Raw genomic sequence first — 15,584 nt, 5'->3', positions numbered from 1 at the left:
CATCCCTGGACATTTGCGGACTTGGCTTTTCTATGAAAAACGGCTCGCCATAAGCAATGAGTGTGTTGTGTTTTTTTTTGCTGGTGTTTTGTTTGGCTGTTTTTTTTTTTTGGGGGGGGGGGTGGTTTGTCGGTCTTTGTTCTAATATTAGCGATAAAAATGCATGATCTAGTTAAAGGTAGTAATATAAAATTAGCATTCTGTAAGCTAGGAAACGTCAAATAACGCATTCCCTGCATCAGTAGTGTAAATGAGCCAGGAAAATTGAAGGGGCCAGGTGAGGCATATGGGGCAAAATTTCTAACAAGGCTGCCAGCGAGTGGGCAAGAAAATAAAATCCCTTTCCTTTCCTATTTTTCCTCCTCCCACCTCTCTCTCTCTTTTCTTGGTCGCGAAATTTTTGGAGTCTAAGGAGTCTATGGCCCCAAGTCCATCTCTAAATGGAGGTCAATTTCCTGCACCAAAGTTTACACTAGCCCGGCAAAACTGGCACCCCGCCCCCACCATTCACACTATTTTAACCGCGCATTTACGACAAGGGCGGTGCTTGACTCATGCACATACTTGTGAATATTCATTGTTGGTCCGATACTCATGAATAATTCATGTTCTCATGAGTTGGGGAAAGATCTGGGGTTATCCCTTTTTCTTAATTCCTTTTGTTTGAAAATGTAAACAAACCACGGGAGAGACTTCTGTGGACCCTGTGCGGAGGTGTGTGCCTGGATACAATCTCTCGCTCCAGTGATTCCATTCTAAATTGCATTCTAAAAAAAACGACCCTTGGCCTATTTTGTTCATAATGACAAGGTAGGAGTACATGAAACTCCTTCAAAAGGTTGTTGACATTTTTGACAGTAGATTATCATTTAAAGTCAAATTTGTCTGAAAGGTTCAACCGGAAGATGTAATAAATGGTTATACCATAAAGTGGCGGTTAGATGCATTATAGAAGTGTTATAAACCATGATTAAGGCTATGCACTGTGTAATACACTGTTTTGAGCTACAATGGATGCTTAACCTGGCATTGTAACAACTATTGTTTAAACGGTCCCAATCTAAGTTAAAAAAATATTAAAGAATAGTCCATGATTAAGCCAGCCGTGTGACAATGTCCCGTCTATCGCAAATGTACATTAAATTTCTTAAAAGGCTACTTTCACTTGGATTTGTCTCCACTGAATATTATTGAGTGAATATCCCTGTACCCCGGCCCCCTTACTTCTTTAACGTTGTTTTTATATGATACTCTCATAATTTAGTCTCCCCCTCCCCCTATCGGTAAGTCTCCCTATCATTATATCAACCTCCCTATATCCATTCTTCCCCCAATTTCTATCTCTCAATAATTTAAGTCTACATCACGAATTACACTGATTCTCACGCAATATCTCTGAAATAAAAATAGGATTTCAAAATTATTAAAGGGGAAGTTCACCCTGAAGAAAAGTTTGTTGTAAAAATAGCAGAAAAAATAATAAAAAATATTGGTGAAGGTTTGAGGAAAATCCGTCAATGATTAAGAAAGTTATTAGAATTCATAGTTTTGAATTTGTGACGTCATATGCGAGCAGCACTCCTACAAAGCAAGTGGTAAAAAATCTTTTAAATGTCATTTTCTCAGAAAATTGAAAACGGTTTTTACTGTGCCTTTTGTATATCAATAGACAAATCATTTCACACCCGATCATAAATAGAAAACAAAATAAAGTCATCAGGAACCATACAAAATTTGAAATTCATTGATTTTTTACCATTCGCTATGTAGGAATGCTGCTCGCATATGACGTCACAAATCCAAAACTTTGAATTCTAATAACTTTCTTAATCTTTAACGGATTTTCTTCAAACCTTCACCAATATTTTTTATTATTTTTTCTGCTATTTTTACAACAAACTTTTCTTCAGGGTGAACTTCCCCTTTAAGTGGTTATACCTTGGTCATATTTGCTCTAAGGCGGCCGTACGGCAAGTTGAAACAGCCGTTTTATTAATTTTATTTCAAACCACCTATATATAGCTGGTACAAAAAATGTCTAAACGGCTGTTTTGTGAACGAAATATTAACCTCTTGACATAGCCACAATGCAACTTTTTTTGGATTTTTTTTTGATGCATGATGAAGAAATGCGAAGTCATGCCATAGTGTTTACTTTGAGGGTGAAACCGTTGTTCTATGTAAAGATATCTGGTCACTGTGACAACGGCGATTGTTTGGATTACAGACCGTTTACACGTTTTGTCCGTAATTATTTGTGTCTGTTTGATTAAGATTATTTTTCAAATAAACTCAAATATCGTAATCTGGGTCCCGTAACACAAACGTTAGCGATTAATCGTACGCTTGATTTTTACGATTAATTTTACATTGTATTCAATGGAATCAATCGTAGAAAAAATGTTCTCCGATCATTGCTACAGACCTCGTTTAAAGCAACCTCAACAAAATGTCGATTTGAATAAAAAGAAAAAAAATCCAACGAGCATAATACTGAAAATTTCATCAAAATCAAATGTAAAATAAAAAAGTTATGACATTTTTAACTTTCGCTTAATTTCACAAAACATTCATATCATTCCTGTCAGTATGCAAATGAGGGAACTGATGTCATCACTCACTAACTTTTTTCTTTTGTATTCTATTATATGAAATATTCTAATTTTCTCCTCATTATCCTGTGAAACAAAGTTAATTCCTCCCTGAACATGTGGAATTATACCATTATATAACATTATATGGTTAAGTCAAGTTGGTCCTTATTGTCGAATCTGTAAAAATGAATATTGTATAATTCAGACAATAAAAAACAAAGGAAATAATGAGTGAGGGACATCATCAATATTCTCTCATTTGCATGTGACTAAATTGTGCATATAACTATTTTAAGAAAAATAAGCAAATTTTAAAATGCTATATTTTTCTTATTTTACATCCGATTTTGATGAAATTTTCAGCATTATGCTTGTATATTTTTCCTCTGTTGATTCAAAGCAACATTTTTATGAGGTAGACTTGACTTTTAGATATTGATCTATAAAAGCAATGTCAGTCGAGAACTAAGCGGCTTGCGATCTCGTTAGTCAGGTGAAGGTCTCATTACAGTAATCTGGAAATGGTGGCTCAGTGGTAGAGCGTCCGCCTCATGTACGGGAGGTCGTGGGTTCGATCACTGACCGAGTCATACCGAAGACTGCTAAGAACATGAAGAATATGACCTTCTGCCTTCTCACCAGGAGCTCAGCATTTATATTCGAGAAGCCAGGGTAATAATGTTATAGTCTACAGGCGAGGGGTGAAAATAATGTTCAGATTGTGCTAAAACCATTAAACTTGGCACACGTGATCGAAATGACAATCTAAACATCTAGGGATGGTGCCAAAACGAATTTTAAAAGCCGTTGTCGTCGGAAAAGCAGTGTCTCTGCTACACTCTAAAAAATGAAGTGCTGATTTAGCTCTTAAAGAGCGTGTATGACTGCACTTCGGAGTGCTGATTTCAACTAGACAAATCAGCACTCCGTATTCATCTTTTAGAGTGTATAAAGTACGCGAGATGACAACGGAAGAATATTAAAGGGAAAAGAATGAAGTAAGATATCATTATCTGAATACCATGTCAAAATCTATCACAAAAAATGGATTTTTGAATAAAAAAGGTAAACAAATATTACTTGCAAACTTGCGTCGCAGCTTTCTTAAAATGTTGCCTCATATTCCATGTCATGCATGTCTGATCAAGTCAAAATGATTGATTTAATACGCTACTGAAAGTTGAAATTGATCGAATCAATACCATTACTAAAACACAAGAAAAGACAAAATTTACGAATTTATATGACACTTAAAGTAACTACACAATAAATTTGGTTTTGTAGTTTACATAATGATTTACATAATATTTGTGGAATTTACTTTTAGGTAAAAATTACATAAAAGTTATGGAGTTCCTATTTAACATCACTTTTTACATAATTTCTGTAAAACATTTTAATTAGGTAATATTTACACAATAAATTGGGTTTTGTAGTTTACATAATGATTTACATAATATTTGTGAAATTTACCGTTAGGTAAAAATTACACAGAAATTTACCGTTAGGTAAAAATTACACAGAAGTTATGGAGTTCCTATTTTACATCACTTTTTACATTTTTTCTGTAAACATTTCTCTGTGTGTATCATCAGGGAAACAACGTGGTATGGAGTCATAAATTAATGTTGACATGTTTTCAAATCTATTATAGAAAACATATTTATTTGAGACAACACCTAGATGTTTGTGATTTATGGCGTACATGGAATTAGAAACTCAAATACTGGTAGCCTTTCTCTTCCCAGTCCATCCCATAATGCTAGTGCATGTACTATTATTAGGAGAACAACGTAAAGCTATTAGGAGAACAACGTAAAAAATGTACTACATATTGTAAGTGTGAATTAAATCTTGTTTGCAACTTTTAATGTTTTTTAATCTCTGAATATCAAAGGCTGTTGAAAATCATTCAGTTTAGCAATATTTTCCATTTAAATTGCATCAATGTGCTATTTTCCTACCGTTTGGGAAGTTTATATTGTGGTCTGTGATAGCATGGAATTCATTAATTTTTCTTAAGGCTCCCTTATTCCTGATGATTATGAAGACAGCTTCTTCCTTTCTCATGTAATGAGATTTCATTGAATACATTTTGACTATTTTGGTTAAGATTCCAATTTTTGACGGCGCCTCTGCTATGCACGCTAGACGAAAACGAAAGAATATTAAAGGGAAAATAATGAAATATGATATCATTATCTAAATATTACGTCAAAATCTATCATAAAAGTAGATGTTTGTGTAAAAAAATATTACTTGCAAGCTCGCGCCGCAGCTTTCTTAAAACGTTACCCCCATAATAATAATAATAATAATCCGCTTTTATATAGCGCTTAATCCATCGGAACGACGTGTCTAAGCGCTTTACAGATATATTATTACCCCGGTCGTCGGATTCAATCAGTCATTCCCGCACACAATGTGTACACATCCTCCACTCCCTGGGGAGTATTCCAGTCAGTCGCCTGTGAGGCGCACACATAATGACTTTCACATCCTAGGGGTATCCATTTAGCACCTGGGTCGAGAGTGGCAAAGTGTGGATTAACGCCTTGCCAAAGGACGCCAGACCGCGGTGGGATTCGAACACACGACCCTCTGTTTACAAGGCGAGAGTCAGAACCACTACACCACGGCTCCTCCACGTTGCCCCATATACACACTGAGAAATAAAGGTTCGAAATTGAACCCCGAAAGGTTGATGCAAAATCAGCACCCTATGGGTTCAAAAATTGAACCCTGCGGTTGGGGTTCATTTTTGCACCCTGCGGGTTCAAAACTGCACCCCTAGGGGTTTAATTCAAAATTTAGGGGTGCAGTTTTGAACCTTTATTTCTCAGTGTGTATCATGTCAAGCATGTCTGATCAACTCAAAATGTTTGATTTATTACGCTACTGAATGATGAAATTGATCAAATCTCACTTACTAAAACACACCGTATTTCTGATGTTATATGACACTTAAAGTAACTATCATCAGGAAAACAAAGTGGTATCGAGTCATAAATCAGATGTTGACATGTTTTCAACATTGTTATATAAAATATATTTATTTGAGACAATATCTTGATGTTTGTGATTTATGGCGTACATGGAATAAGAAACTCAAATACTGGTAGGCGATCTCTTTCCTGTCCATTCCATAATGATAGTACTTATAACTATTAATAGAACAACGTAAAAAAATGTACGTACTAGTATTTTAAGTGTGAATTAAATCTTGTTTGCAACTGTTAATGTTGTTTAATCTCTGAATATCAAATGCGGTTCAAAATCATTCAGATTAGCAATATTTTCCATTTAAATTACATCAATGTGCTATTTTCCTACCGTTTACATGGTTTAGGAAGTTTATATTATGGTCTGTGATGGCATTTAATTCATTGATTTTTCTTATTCCTGATGATTATGATGACTACTTCTTCCAATCGCATCTATATTCAATATATATCATATATATGGAATACATTTTGGCTGTGTGGTCTCCGTTTTCTATTTTTTGTTTAAAAGGAAACATGGTTTCCGACACCATTCAGTCTTCCAAATACTAAAAGTCTGCTCGCTCGCTTTGCTCGCTTGCATATCAATATGCAATCGAAAAAAAAACAACATCGTGATAGGGATTCACTATTACCATCAAATGTGATAGATGATAACATTATGTCCATATTTTTGTACAATACAATCCAGCAAGCAAATGTGTACTACAACAAGTATTTCGATTTTTTTTTCTTTTCCTTTTTTTCTTGCAGAATGCGAGTTTTTGGAAAATGAAAATGCATAAAGAATAATGAAAATGTATTAAGATACATGAAAATGGATAAAAAATAAACCATTAGATCTCTGATTTGATTTACTTTATTTTCTAGACAGGGCAAACGTTTTAGAATTGGAATAAAGGTGATAATAAATGTTTGGATAAATGAATATTGGGTATTAAGATTTCATCAGCAAGCATGATGATCTTCTACATTCATTAAAAAGGATTAGTCAAGATGACAAAAATATGTTAGTAAATATTTGTATCCGAACGACACAAACTGGTTCAAATCAACAAATTTTGTCATCAGTGCCTACCAGAATTTCTATTGACATTGACCTTCTTTTTTTTTGGGGGGGGGGGGTAATATATGAGTCTAATAAGGAGATGGTAATGTGCAGTTTAATGGACTCGGTGCGCAACATGAATTTGTATAACAAAAAGGAATGGTTTCAAAGTCCAACTGTCAAATTGAAGCATACAAAGAAATGGTTGTGTACTAAGATAAGAGGATAATAGTAGGTACATTACAAACATAATTATAATGATTGTGGTAAAATATAACATTGACGTTAGCAACTAACATTATACACGTAGGCCTACCCCTTCCTCCTCGGCTATAAAGGCCTATATGTCAACGACCTAATTATTAGTTTTTTTTCTGGCTGTTTGATGTAATATTTAAGGATGATAAACTTGAAAGCTGGATTTGTATATTTCTCTCGAAGAGAATGGGGGATGTCTCTGGTTAAAAACACATTTTTTTTTAATTGAAATTATACGATGGATTTGTATGTAGAAGTAACAATGTCTTGATTAATTTACAAAATAGTAAGGAATCATAGTTATTTAAGAAAGAACAGACTTGGAGTTGTTGATATTCTGGTCATTGCCCTATAGGCGATGCATCTCTTGAAATCTAAATATTGTTTGTAGTGCGCACGGAGTGTTTCATTCCAAGTCCAGTCTCCACAATAAATAATAATAATAATCATAATAAATAAATAAACAGAACAGACGTGTTTTTGTCTTGTTCTTCAAGAATGATTTTTCCTCTTTTCACAATCAGTTTGGTTTGAAAGCTCATGAGGTAAAAACGAAATTGATTGTGAAAACAGGAATAAAAAAATTGATTTGATTTTTACCAATAAGATGAATCTATTACGGAGAGCTGTATTTTTTTTTCTTCATATGGATGTTTGATGATACTGAAAAACATGATGTCTGATTTATTTGTCTTATACAATGACAATGTTCGCCTTGATCATAGACATTATATAGTTGTGGTATATACAGTTGACAAAACTTTGATCTAATTTTTGATCATGCACAGAGATACTTCGCGCATAATCAAACATCGGTTTTCATTTCGAAAGAAACCTATTGGAAATTGGTTTTAAGTTTGCTTTGATGTCCTTTGAAAATGATTTCTGACTCAATTTATTTAACCATGAAATAACACAAATTAATCAGAGTAGACCAATTTTTTGAGGGAACATTGGCAATTAAAAGAGGACAGGGAGTAAGGTTGAAAATATAAGGGGGTGTGTATGTGTGTGCTATTCCATACATAATTAATAGTAATGCAAATAAACAAGTATACTTACATTTTAATGAAATGTATTTGGGATAAAGAAATATGAGTGCATTGGTCCATAATATGTTTTGGCACGACTTTATTTATTTAGAGTACATTCTTAAATGGAAGAGCAAATTTGGTTGAACCCACGTGTAAATGACAACAAGTGGAATGCCTCTGGCCGTCTCACCTGCATCACGCGGTTCAATATAGCAGCAGTGCTGACTTTGAATACTACACTAACTCGCACAAGATGTTCAGTGATACATGGTTACTCTTATGTCCACTTTTTATGAACGAGACCAATAAACTTACAGAGATATGATGGTTATTCAACAAAAACCCCAACATGGCCAAAGTTCATTGACCTTACATGACCTTTGACCTTGATCATGTGACCTGAAACTCGCACAGGATGTTCAGTGATACTTGATTACTCTTATGTACAAGTTTCATGAATCAGATCCATAAACTTTCAAAATTTTGATGGTAATTCAACAGAACACCCGATTCGGCCAAAGTTCATTGACCTTTGACCTTGGTCATGTGACCTGAAACGCGCACAGGATGTTCAGTGATATTTTATTACTCATATGTCCAAGTTTAATGAACTAGACTAATAAACTTTCAAAGTTATGATGGTAATTCAACAGATACCCCCGATTCGGCCAAAGTTCATTGACCTTTAATGACCTTTGACCTTAATCATGAGACCTGAAACTTGCACAAAATATTCAGTGATGCTTGATTACTATTATGTCCAAGTTTCATGAATCAGATCCATAAACTTTTAAAGTTATGATGGGAATTCAACAGATATCCCCAATTCGGCCAAAGTTCATTGACCCTAAATGACCTTTGACCTTGGTCATGTGACGTGAAACTCATGCAGGATGTTCAGTGATACTTGATTAACCTTATGTCCAAGTTTCATGAACTAGGTCCATATATTTTCTAAGTTATGATGACATTTCAAAAACTTAACCTCAGGTTAAGATTTCGATGTTGATTCCTCCAACATGGTCTAAGTTCATTGACCCTAAATGACCTTTGACCTTGGTCATGTGACATGAAACTTTAATAGGATGTTCAGTAATACTTGATTAACCTTATGGCCAAGTTTCATGAACTAGGTCCATATACTTTCTAAGTTATGATGTCATTTCAAAAACTTAACCTCAGGTTAAGATTTGATGTTGACGCCGCCGCCGCCGGAAAAGCGGCGCCTATAGTCTCACTCTGCTATGCAGGTGAGACAAAAACACGAGGGAGGAATCAAACATATATATATATGATTCATGATTTATTTATTCATTGTTAATAGAATATACGGTATGGTGCACAAGATCCCTCTTTCTTCAATCATCCATTGTATAGGCCTATCAGTGAATATGTGTGAAATACAATAGTATTGTTTTTCTTGAAAACAAATTTAAAAAAAACTCCAGCTGAAGCAGTATAGTTTACCCCCTAAACTGAGATCTATTAAAGGGGAAGTTCACCCTGAAGAAAACTTTGTTGTGAAAATAGCAGAAAAAATAGCAAAAAATATTGGTGAAGGTTTGAGGAAAATCCGTTAAAGAGTAAGAAAGTTATTAGAGTTCAAAATTTTGGATTTGTGACGTCATAAACGAGCAGCTGCCCCATGTGTTATGTAATATGGCGACCCCAACTCAAGCGCTGCTTTTCGGGTTTTCGCCTCCTTCAAATTTGTGTCGAAATATATACTGTATTCGTTACTATGTCAAATATTATTTTGTATCTGTTTGAAGGAAATAAATGTGATTTTCAATATAAAATGTATGAATTTGAAATTGTGTATGGTTTCTGATGACTTAATTTTGTTTTCTTTTCATGATCGGGTATGAAATGATTTGTCTATTGATATACAAAAGTTACAGTGAAAACCATTTTCAATTTTCTGAGAAAATGACATTTCATTGATTTTTTACCATTCGCTGTGTAGGAATGCTGCTCGCATATGACGTCACAAATCAAATAATTGAAATTCTAATAACTTTTTAATTATTTGATGAATTTTTCTCAAACCTTCGGCAATATTTTTTATTATTTTTTCTGCTATTTTTACAATAAACTTTTTGTCAGGGTGAACTTCCCCTTTAAGTCTATTCAGATCGTGCAATCTACGCCTATCACGTGGATAATATTAATATTATATAAACCAATCACAGCGTGACTTTTCCGCAAAATAGGAGTTGGCACAAATTGGGTCATGCCTAGGCCTATATTTTACCTTTTCAGTGTTTGGAGTCTTTTGGACATTTTTTCTTTCTCTTTATTATTATAGTTTTGGTCGTAAATCTAATCCGTGGGGTGTCTGGTATATGATGGTTCGACAGAATTATGTCATTGAACTTTGCTCCGAGTTTAGACCCAATGCAAAGTCTGAACACTGTAACGACACGCAATATATTACATGCTTCGATAGACTCAACACACAACAAAGAGATGAGGAGTTATCCTGGTTCAGGGGCTCTCACCAAAACAGAAGCTGGTATGGTGTTTTACGATTAGCTGTTGGTGTTCAGAGGCGAGGACCCTGCCAGAATCCCATTCGGTTGAGCTAGTCGCTTCTTGATAGCTATGGTTCCCGATGAGCATGTGGATGGTGTACTTGGCCATGAACTGGTTCCAAGATATCAATCCATAAGCTAGGAGATTCAATGAGAATCACTTACCAGAAAAATTCGTTGAATTTACTCGCGCTTCCGATCTCTGATTTCCAGCCCTTCTTGTTGGTTGCGAAGCAGGATACTGGTGCTTGGAATATTCCGAATTTATAATTCCACTTTGCCTGACAGAGGATAATGACATCGAATCCTTCCTACTTGAACTTGTAACATCCTCAAGAACTCTATGTATGTGTCTTTCTCTCTCTCTCCAGTGCTGAATTTCAAACAATGGATCAGAAACTACTTCTTCCTCCAGCGTACTCGCCGACCACCGAAGAACTGAAATCACCCGTGGGGCAGTTGCCGACGAGATTGGCGCCCATTTTCACGACGCCACAGAAATCATGTGAACACGATCGCTCTCGTGGGGGACTGTGTCGCACTATCGTTCTCTGTGTACTGGCCCTGGCCATCTGCGCCGGGTTTGTTTTACTCTACTTCCAAATGAAGGACCTTCAGCATCAGGTCCAGGAACTACAGCTCCAAGTGGAAGAAGGAAGTGATATTCAATTTGATGAGCATGAAACACCGCCAGATCAGGGGAATCACGACGAGGTAAGTAATACACAACTTTAAAAGAGCGATTTGTATCGTATGCATACATCTTTATTGTTATTTCTACGCCTTCGGCACAGTTAAAAAGGATAATACAATCTGTAGTAAGCCGTGAATGGATAATGATTATTATGACGTAAAGTAGCTTGTTCTTTTTAGGTACAACTAAATAATGAATTCCAAACATGGTAAAAAGTTCAAATAGCTTTTACAATTTTTTTCTTCATTTTATTGGCATGTGTGTGGGAGGTTGCTCCACGATAGGACAATCTCAAAAGAAAATGATCGCCCCACTGAATAAATTAGAATTTTAAAACGTCAACATCGATCGAATTCAATTCATGTATAGTGTTGATTTCGCGGGGAAAATTTGTGACGTAGACAAAAAGCTGTACGCACATATTTACTCAGTGACATTTAGCTTCTTTATTAACATATAAAGAGAGCATTAAATTGTGTTCTATTTGTATAGATCAAAGATTTTTCTTTTGATTTCGTAATGAAAAAGAAATGTTTGTAAGCATTTAGCCAGAAAATTCATGAACTTGTTTGTTCAATTTCATTAAGGTCATGAGTGTAACTGAAATAAATAATGTAATAAATAATAAAGAGGTAAAGATACAAATAAACGATAAATAACAAATAAACGAATAAATGATATATATAAATATATATCATCGATGGTTATATCATTATTGCAATGGGGCCAATGTTTTGTATTCTACCAAATTAATTGTTGAAAGGTCATATCCTCAATCCGTAATGATTTAAGATGTATTGTGTGTTGAAAAATACTAATACTTGTATTAATGTGCATCTAATCTTTACAGAAAATATTATAATAGTTGCCCTATCCGATTTCATTAATAAAATAAGATAAGAATAGACGTGTAAATATTTACTTTATCTTTGAGGGTCAATATCAAATAATTATTTTCTGAATAAAGTAAAAATGAAGCACAGAAGCTGCACACTAAGATATTGGTATCTATAGGGGTTGGTACAATAGCAGCACCTTGCACCTAAGGGGTGCTAAATGAGTGCATTTATAATACTCAGTATTTTGTGCAACGTTATATTTAAGCACACATCGTGAAGAGATGAAATACGGCTGAAATTTAAACCTTTTGTAATGTCAAGTATCATGCACCTTAACATGCGAAAGGTTTAGGCTGCAATTGACAATTTCCTGGTGCAAATACTAATAAAAAAACGGATCTTTGCACCTTTTCCCACTTGAGGTGCAACATCATACCCCCGGCCCCCCCCCAAAAAAAAATGGGATTGTTTCATTTAGGGGTTCATAATTTCTGAACGTGTTTATCATTGATTCAAGATTTACAAAAACTGATTTATTGGACATATTCGACGCTACATGTTGGTATTATACATGTGTCTTTATGGCATACAGGTTATAGGTCTCAATCCGTTCTTTGGAAAAATTGAAGAACGGTCCTTAACATGAGAGCTGGAAACTGGAATTGCTCTATGTTTGCAGCGAGTTGAAGGTTTTATGATAACGTAAACCGTGGCGTATATTATGTATACATCTTTTCCCTATAATCGTCAAATGGAGCTTGCTATTTTTATACCTGTGCAAGAGGAACATTGAAACCTTAAAATTATCGTACACAAAGTAGCTTCTTCTCAACCATTGTATGTTGATACGAATCCTGATAACGTTGAATAGTACTTTAGTGACACTGTGAAACGGAAAGCCGAAAATAACTCCATCATGGGAATCACACAACTAGCGTACAAATGGGGGAGTGGGGGCTCTAAACCCCCATCAAATTCCACGACAAAGAAACAAAAAAGAATGGAGGAGAAAGTGAAAAATAGGGGTTGAAATGTAAGTTTATTGCTGGTTATTATATCAAAATGTATCCCCCAAATGAGGTTTTCATATCAATCAGGACCAAATTTTCCAACCTAAGCCCTGTTACTGTGTCCCTTCAAATTGTTGGCTCATACTACGCCAAAATATCAGAATTATGTAACCAACAGAACACAAACTTTATTTTTAGGATGCTTCAGTCTGACTTTTATTCGAGCAACTTGACCCAATTTGGTTCGATTATATATACTTCGTGGGGGGTGAGAGAATGCATGGTAAATCATGCCTTAGAAATGACGAACCATTATATTTAATTGATTATACAATGGTATCAATTGAATCAAATCCATAGTACCGCCCATTCGGCCTCCCCCGGGGGCAGATTCACCATTGACCGAATCTTACCCATGAAAGAGATGCAGAGGGGTACATGTTAGCCAAACAAAGAATGTATGCTTTAATTTTTTATAATATTTTTGGAGGATATCTGGGGAGAGTTTTATGAAAATATTTTATGTTTTATCCGAAAGTCACGTTTTATCCAACAGTTTCCATAGTAACAGTGCTTCTCAGCCAATCAGAATCAAGGAACGCTATATCAGATCAGAAACTGATATTAGTAGGATGAAAAATGTTGATGAATTAAACGCTCCCCTTGTCCACTGCATTCACTGCAAAAAAAATATTGGGTAAAATTTTCACCAGCACGAGGGTCCAACAAATTGTGGGCAGTATTTTACCCAATGCGGGAGCATATCCAGTAAGTTTAAACAATAAGCAGCAGTTACTTTAGAATGGGCAAAATTTTCATCACACCGGATGAATGAAAATGCCCCAAAGAAACCCCAAATGTTGGATGGACATGTAATTACCCTCATGGAACATTTTTACCCAATGTTTTTATGAGTGTATGAGATTTCGTCGAAAGTAAATTTCTTATTTTACATCCGATTTTGATAAGATTTTCAGTGTTCGATGCTTGTTCTATTTTCCTCCTTTTGTTCCAATTAACTTTTGTTGGGGTGGACTTGTCCTTTAATATATGAGTGAAGTTTTCTGAGTCCAGAGAGTAGAGAAGTTATAAAGGCCACCGAGCACCGTAAGATCAGACTGCGACCCGATTTTGGAATGAAACGTATTAGAATTTAATGTTATATGTTGAGACATGGAATATCTCACTGGGTAATATTCCATAATCATCGTATGAATACCTTTTTTTCAAATCTGTGACTATGCTATCATCCTAGAATAAAAGCGAATTTAAGATCTAGTCAAAATGACGTCATAGTAATCGCAAGATTGGCTACGATTTGAAACTAATTTGGCCTTTACTCCAAAATATAGTCTTGCAATCATCTACAATAATTGTTATGATATTGCCATTCTTACAGTTAATTTTAACCTCAGGTAATGATAACGATACCTTTTTTTTCCGAAAATGAGCTCTGTGCGATTTGTTGCAAAATTAGATGTGCTGCCCTGGCCTTAAGACAAAATGACATGGGTTTGAGTAGCCTATATGACTAAACATTGCTAAACTGGAAATCGCTGGGGGGGGTCTGCCATTTACCAATATAGATGGCGCCATTCACATTCGTAGGTCAGAAAAACAAGAACATCGTCATACAACTTTTGTAAATGCTCACAAAAGTTTCTTCGTTTCTGTATAAAGAATGCTAACATTTTTCTTTTCTCTTTTTCCAGACTCCAGATCCCGACAAAGCCGATTCTGATGGTTCCATACACTACAAAGAGCATACGAGAGGTACGAGTTGGTCCTTAAAGCTTTCATGCTGGTAGATATTTTAAAAGAAATGTAAACTGAAGTTGTAGTGGAGGTGATGGCAGTAGTAGTAATAGTATGATAATAATGACAGTAGTAGTAGTATAGGTAGTGGTGGTAGAAGTAATATTAATTGTAGTAGTAGCAGTAGTGGTAGTAATAGTAGTAGTGGTAGTAGTAGTAATAGTAGTAGTGGTGGTAGTAGTAGTGGTAGTAGTAGTAGTAGTAGTAGTGGTAGTAATAGTAGTAGTGGTAGTAGTAGTAGTAGTAGTAGTAGTAGTAGTAGTAGTAGTAATAGTAGTAGTGGTAGTAGTAGTAGTAGTAGTAGTAGTAGTAGTAGTAGTGGTAGTAGTAGTAATAGTAGTAGTAGTAGTAGTAGTAGTAGTAGTAGTAGTGGTAGTAGTAGTAGTAGTAGTAGTGGAATAGTAGTAGTAGTAGTTGTAGTAGTAGTGGTAGTAGTAGTAGTAGTGGTGGTAGTAGTAGTAATAGTAGTAGTAGTAGTAGTAGTAGTAGTAGTAGTAGTAGTAGTAGTAGTAGTAGTGGTAGTAATAGTAGTGGTAGTAGTAGTAGTAGTAGTAGTGGTAGTAGTAGTAGTGGTAGTAGTAGTAATAGTAGTAGTAGCAGTAGCAGTAGTGGTAGTAATAGTAGTAGTGGTAGTAGTAGTAGTTGTAGTAGTAGTAGTAGTAGTAGTAGTAGTAGTAGTAGTAGTAGTAGTAGTGGTGGTAGTAGTAGTATTAGTAGTAGTAGTGGTAGTAGTAGTGGTAGTAGTAGTAGTTGTAG

General features: G+C 35.2%; 1 protein-coding gene across 1 annotated transcript in view; it reads left to right on the top strand.

Annotated features, from left to right (window-relative positions):
• The first annotated feature begins 10,049 nt into the window (after positions 1 to 10,049).
• LOC121429872 overlaps positions 10,050 to 15,584 on the top strand; it is a 13,393-nt gene continuing 7,858 nt past the window's right edge. The window contains exons 1-2 of the mRNA XM_041627126.1: positions 10,050 to 11,184; positions 14,726 to 14,786. Of these exons, the coding sequence (XP_041483060.1) occupies positions 10,858 to 11,184; positions 14,726 to 14,786 (388 nt within the window). The 5' untranslated portion in view covers positions 10,050 to 10,857. The remainder of the gene's footprint in view (positions 11,185 to 14,725; positions 14,787 to 15,584) is intronic.

This window comes from Lytechinus variegatus, chromosome 16, assembly GCF_018143015.1.
Source record: "Lytechinus variegatus isolate NC3 chromosome 16, Lvar_3.0, whole genome shotgun sequence".
NCBI classification, from domain to species: domain Eukaryota; kingdom Metazoa; phylum Echinodermata; class Echinoidea; order Temnopleuroida; family Toxopneustidae; genus Lytechinus; species Lytechinus variegatus.
The sequence above is the reverse complement of the archived record's forward strand: the minus strand, read 5'-3'. Positions and strand labels throughout refer to the sequence as shown.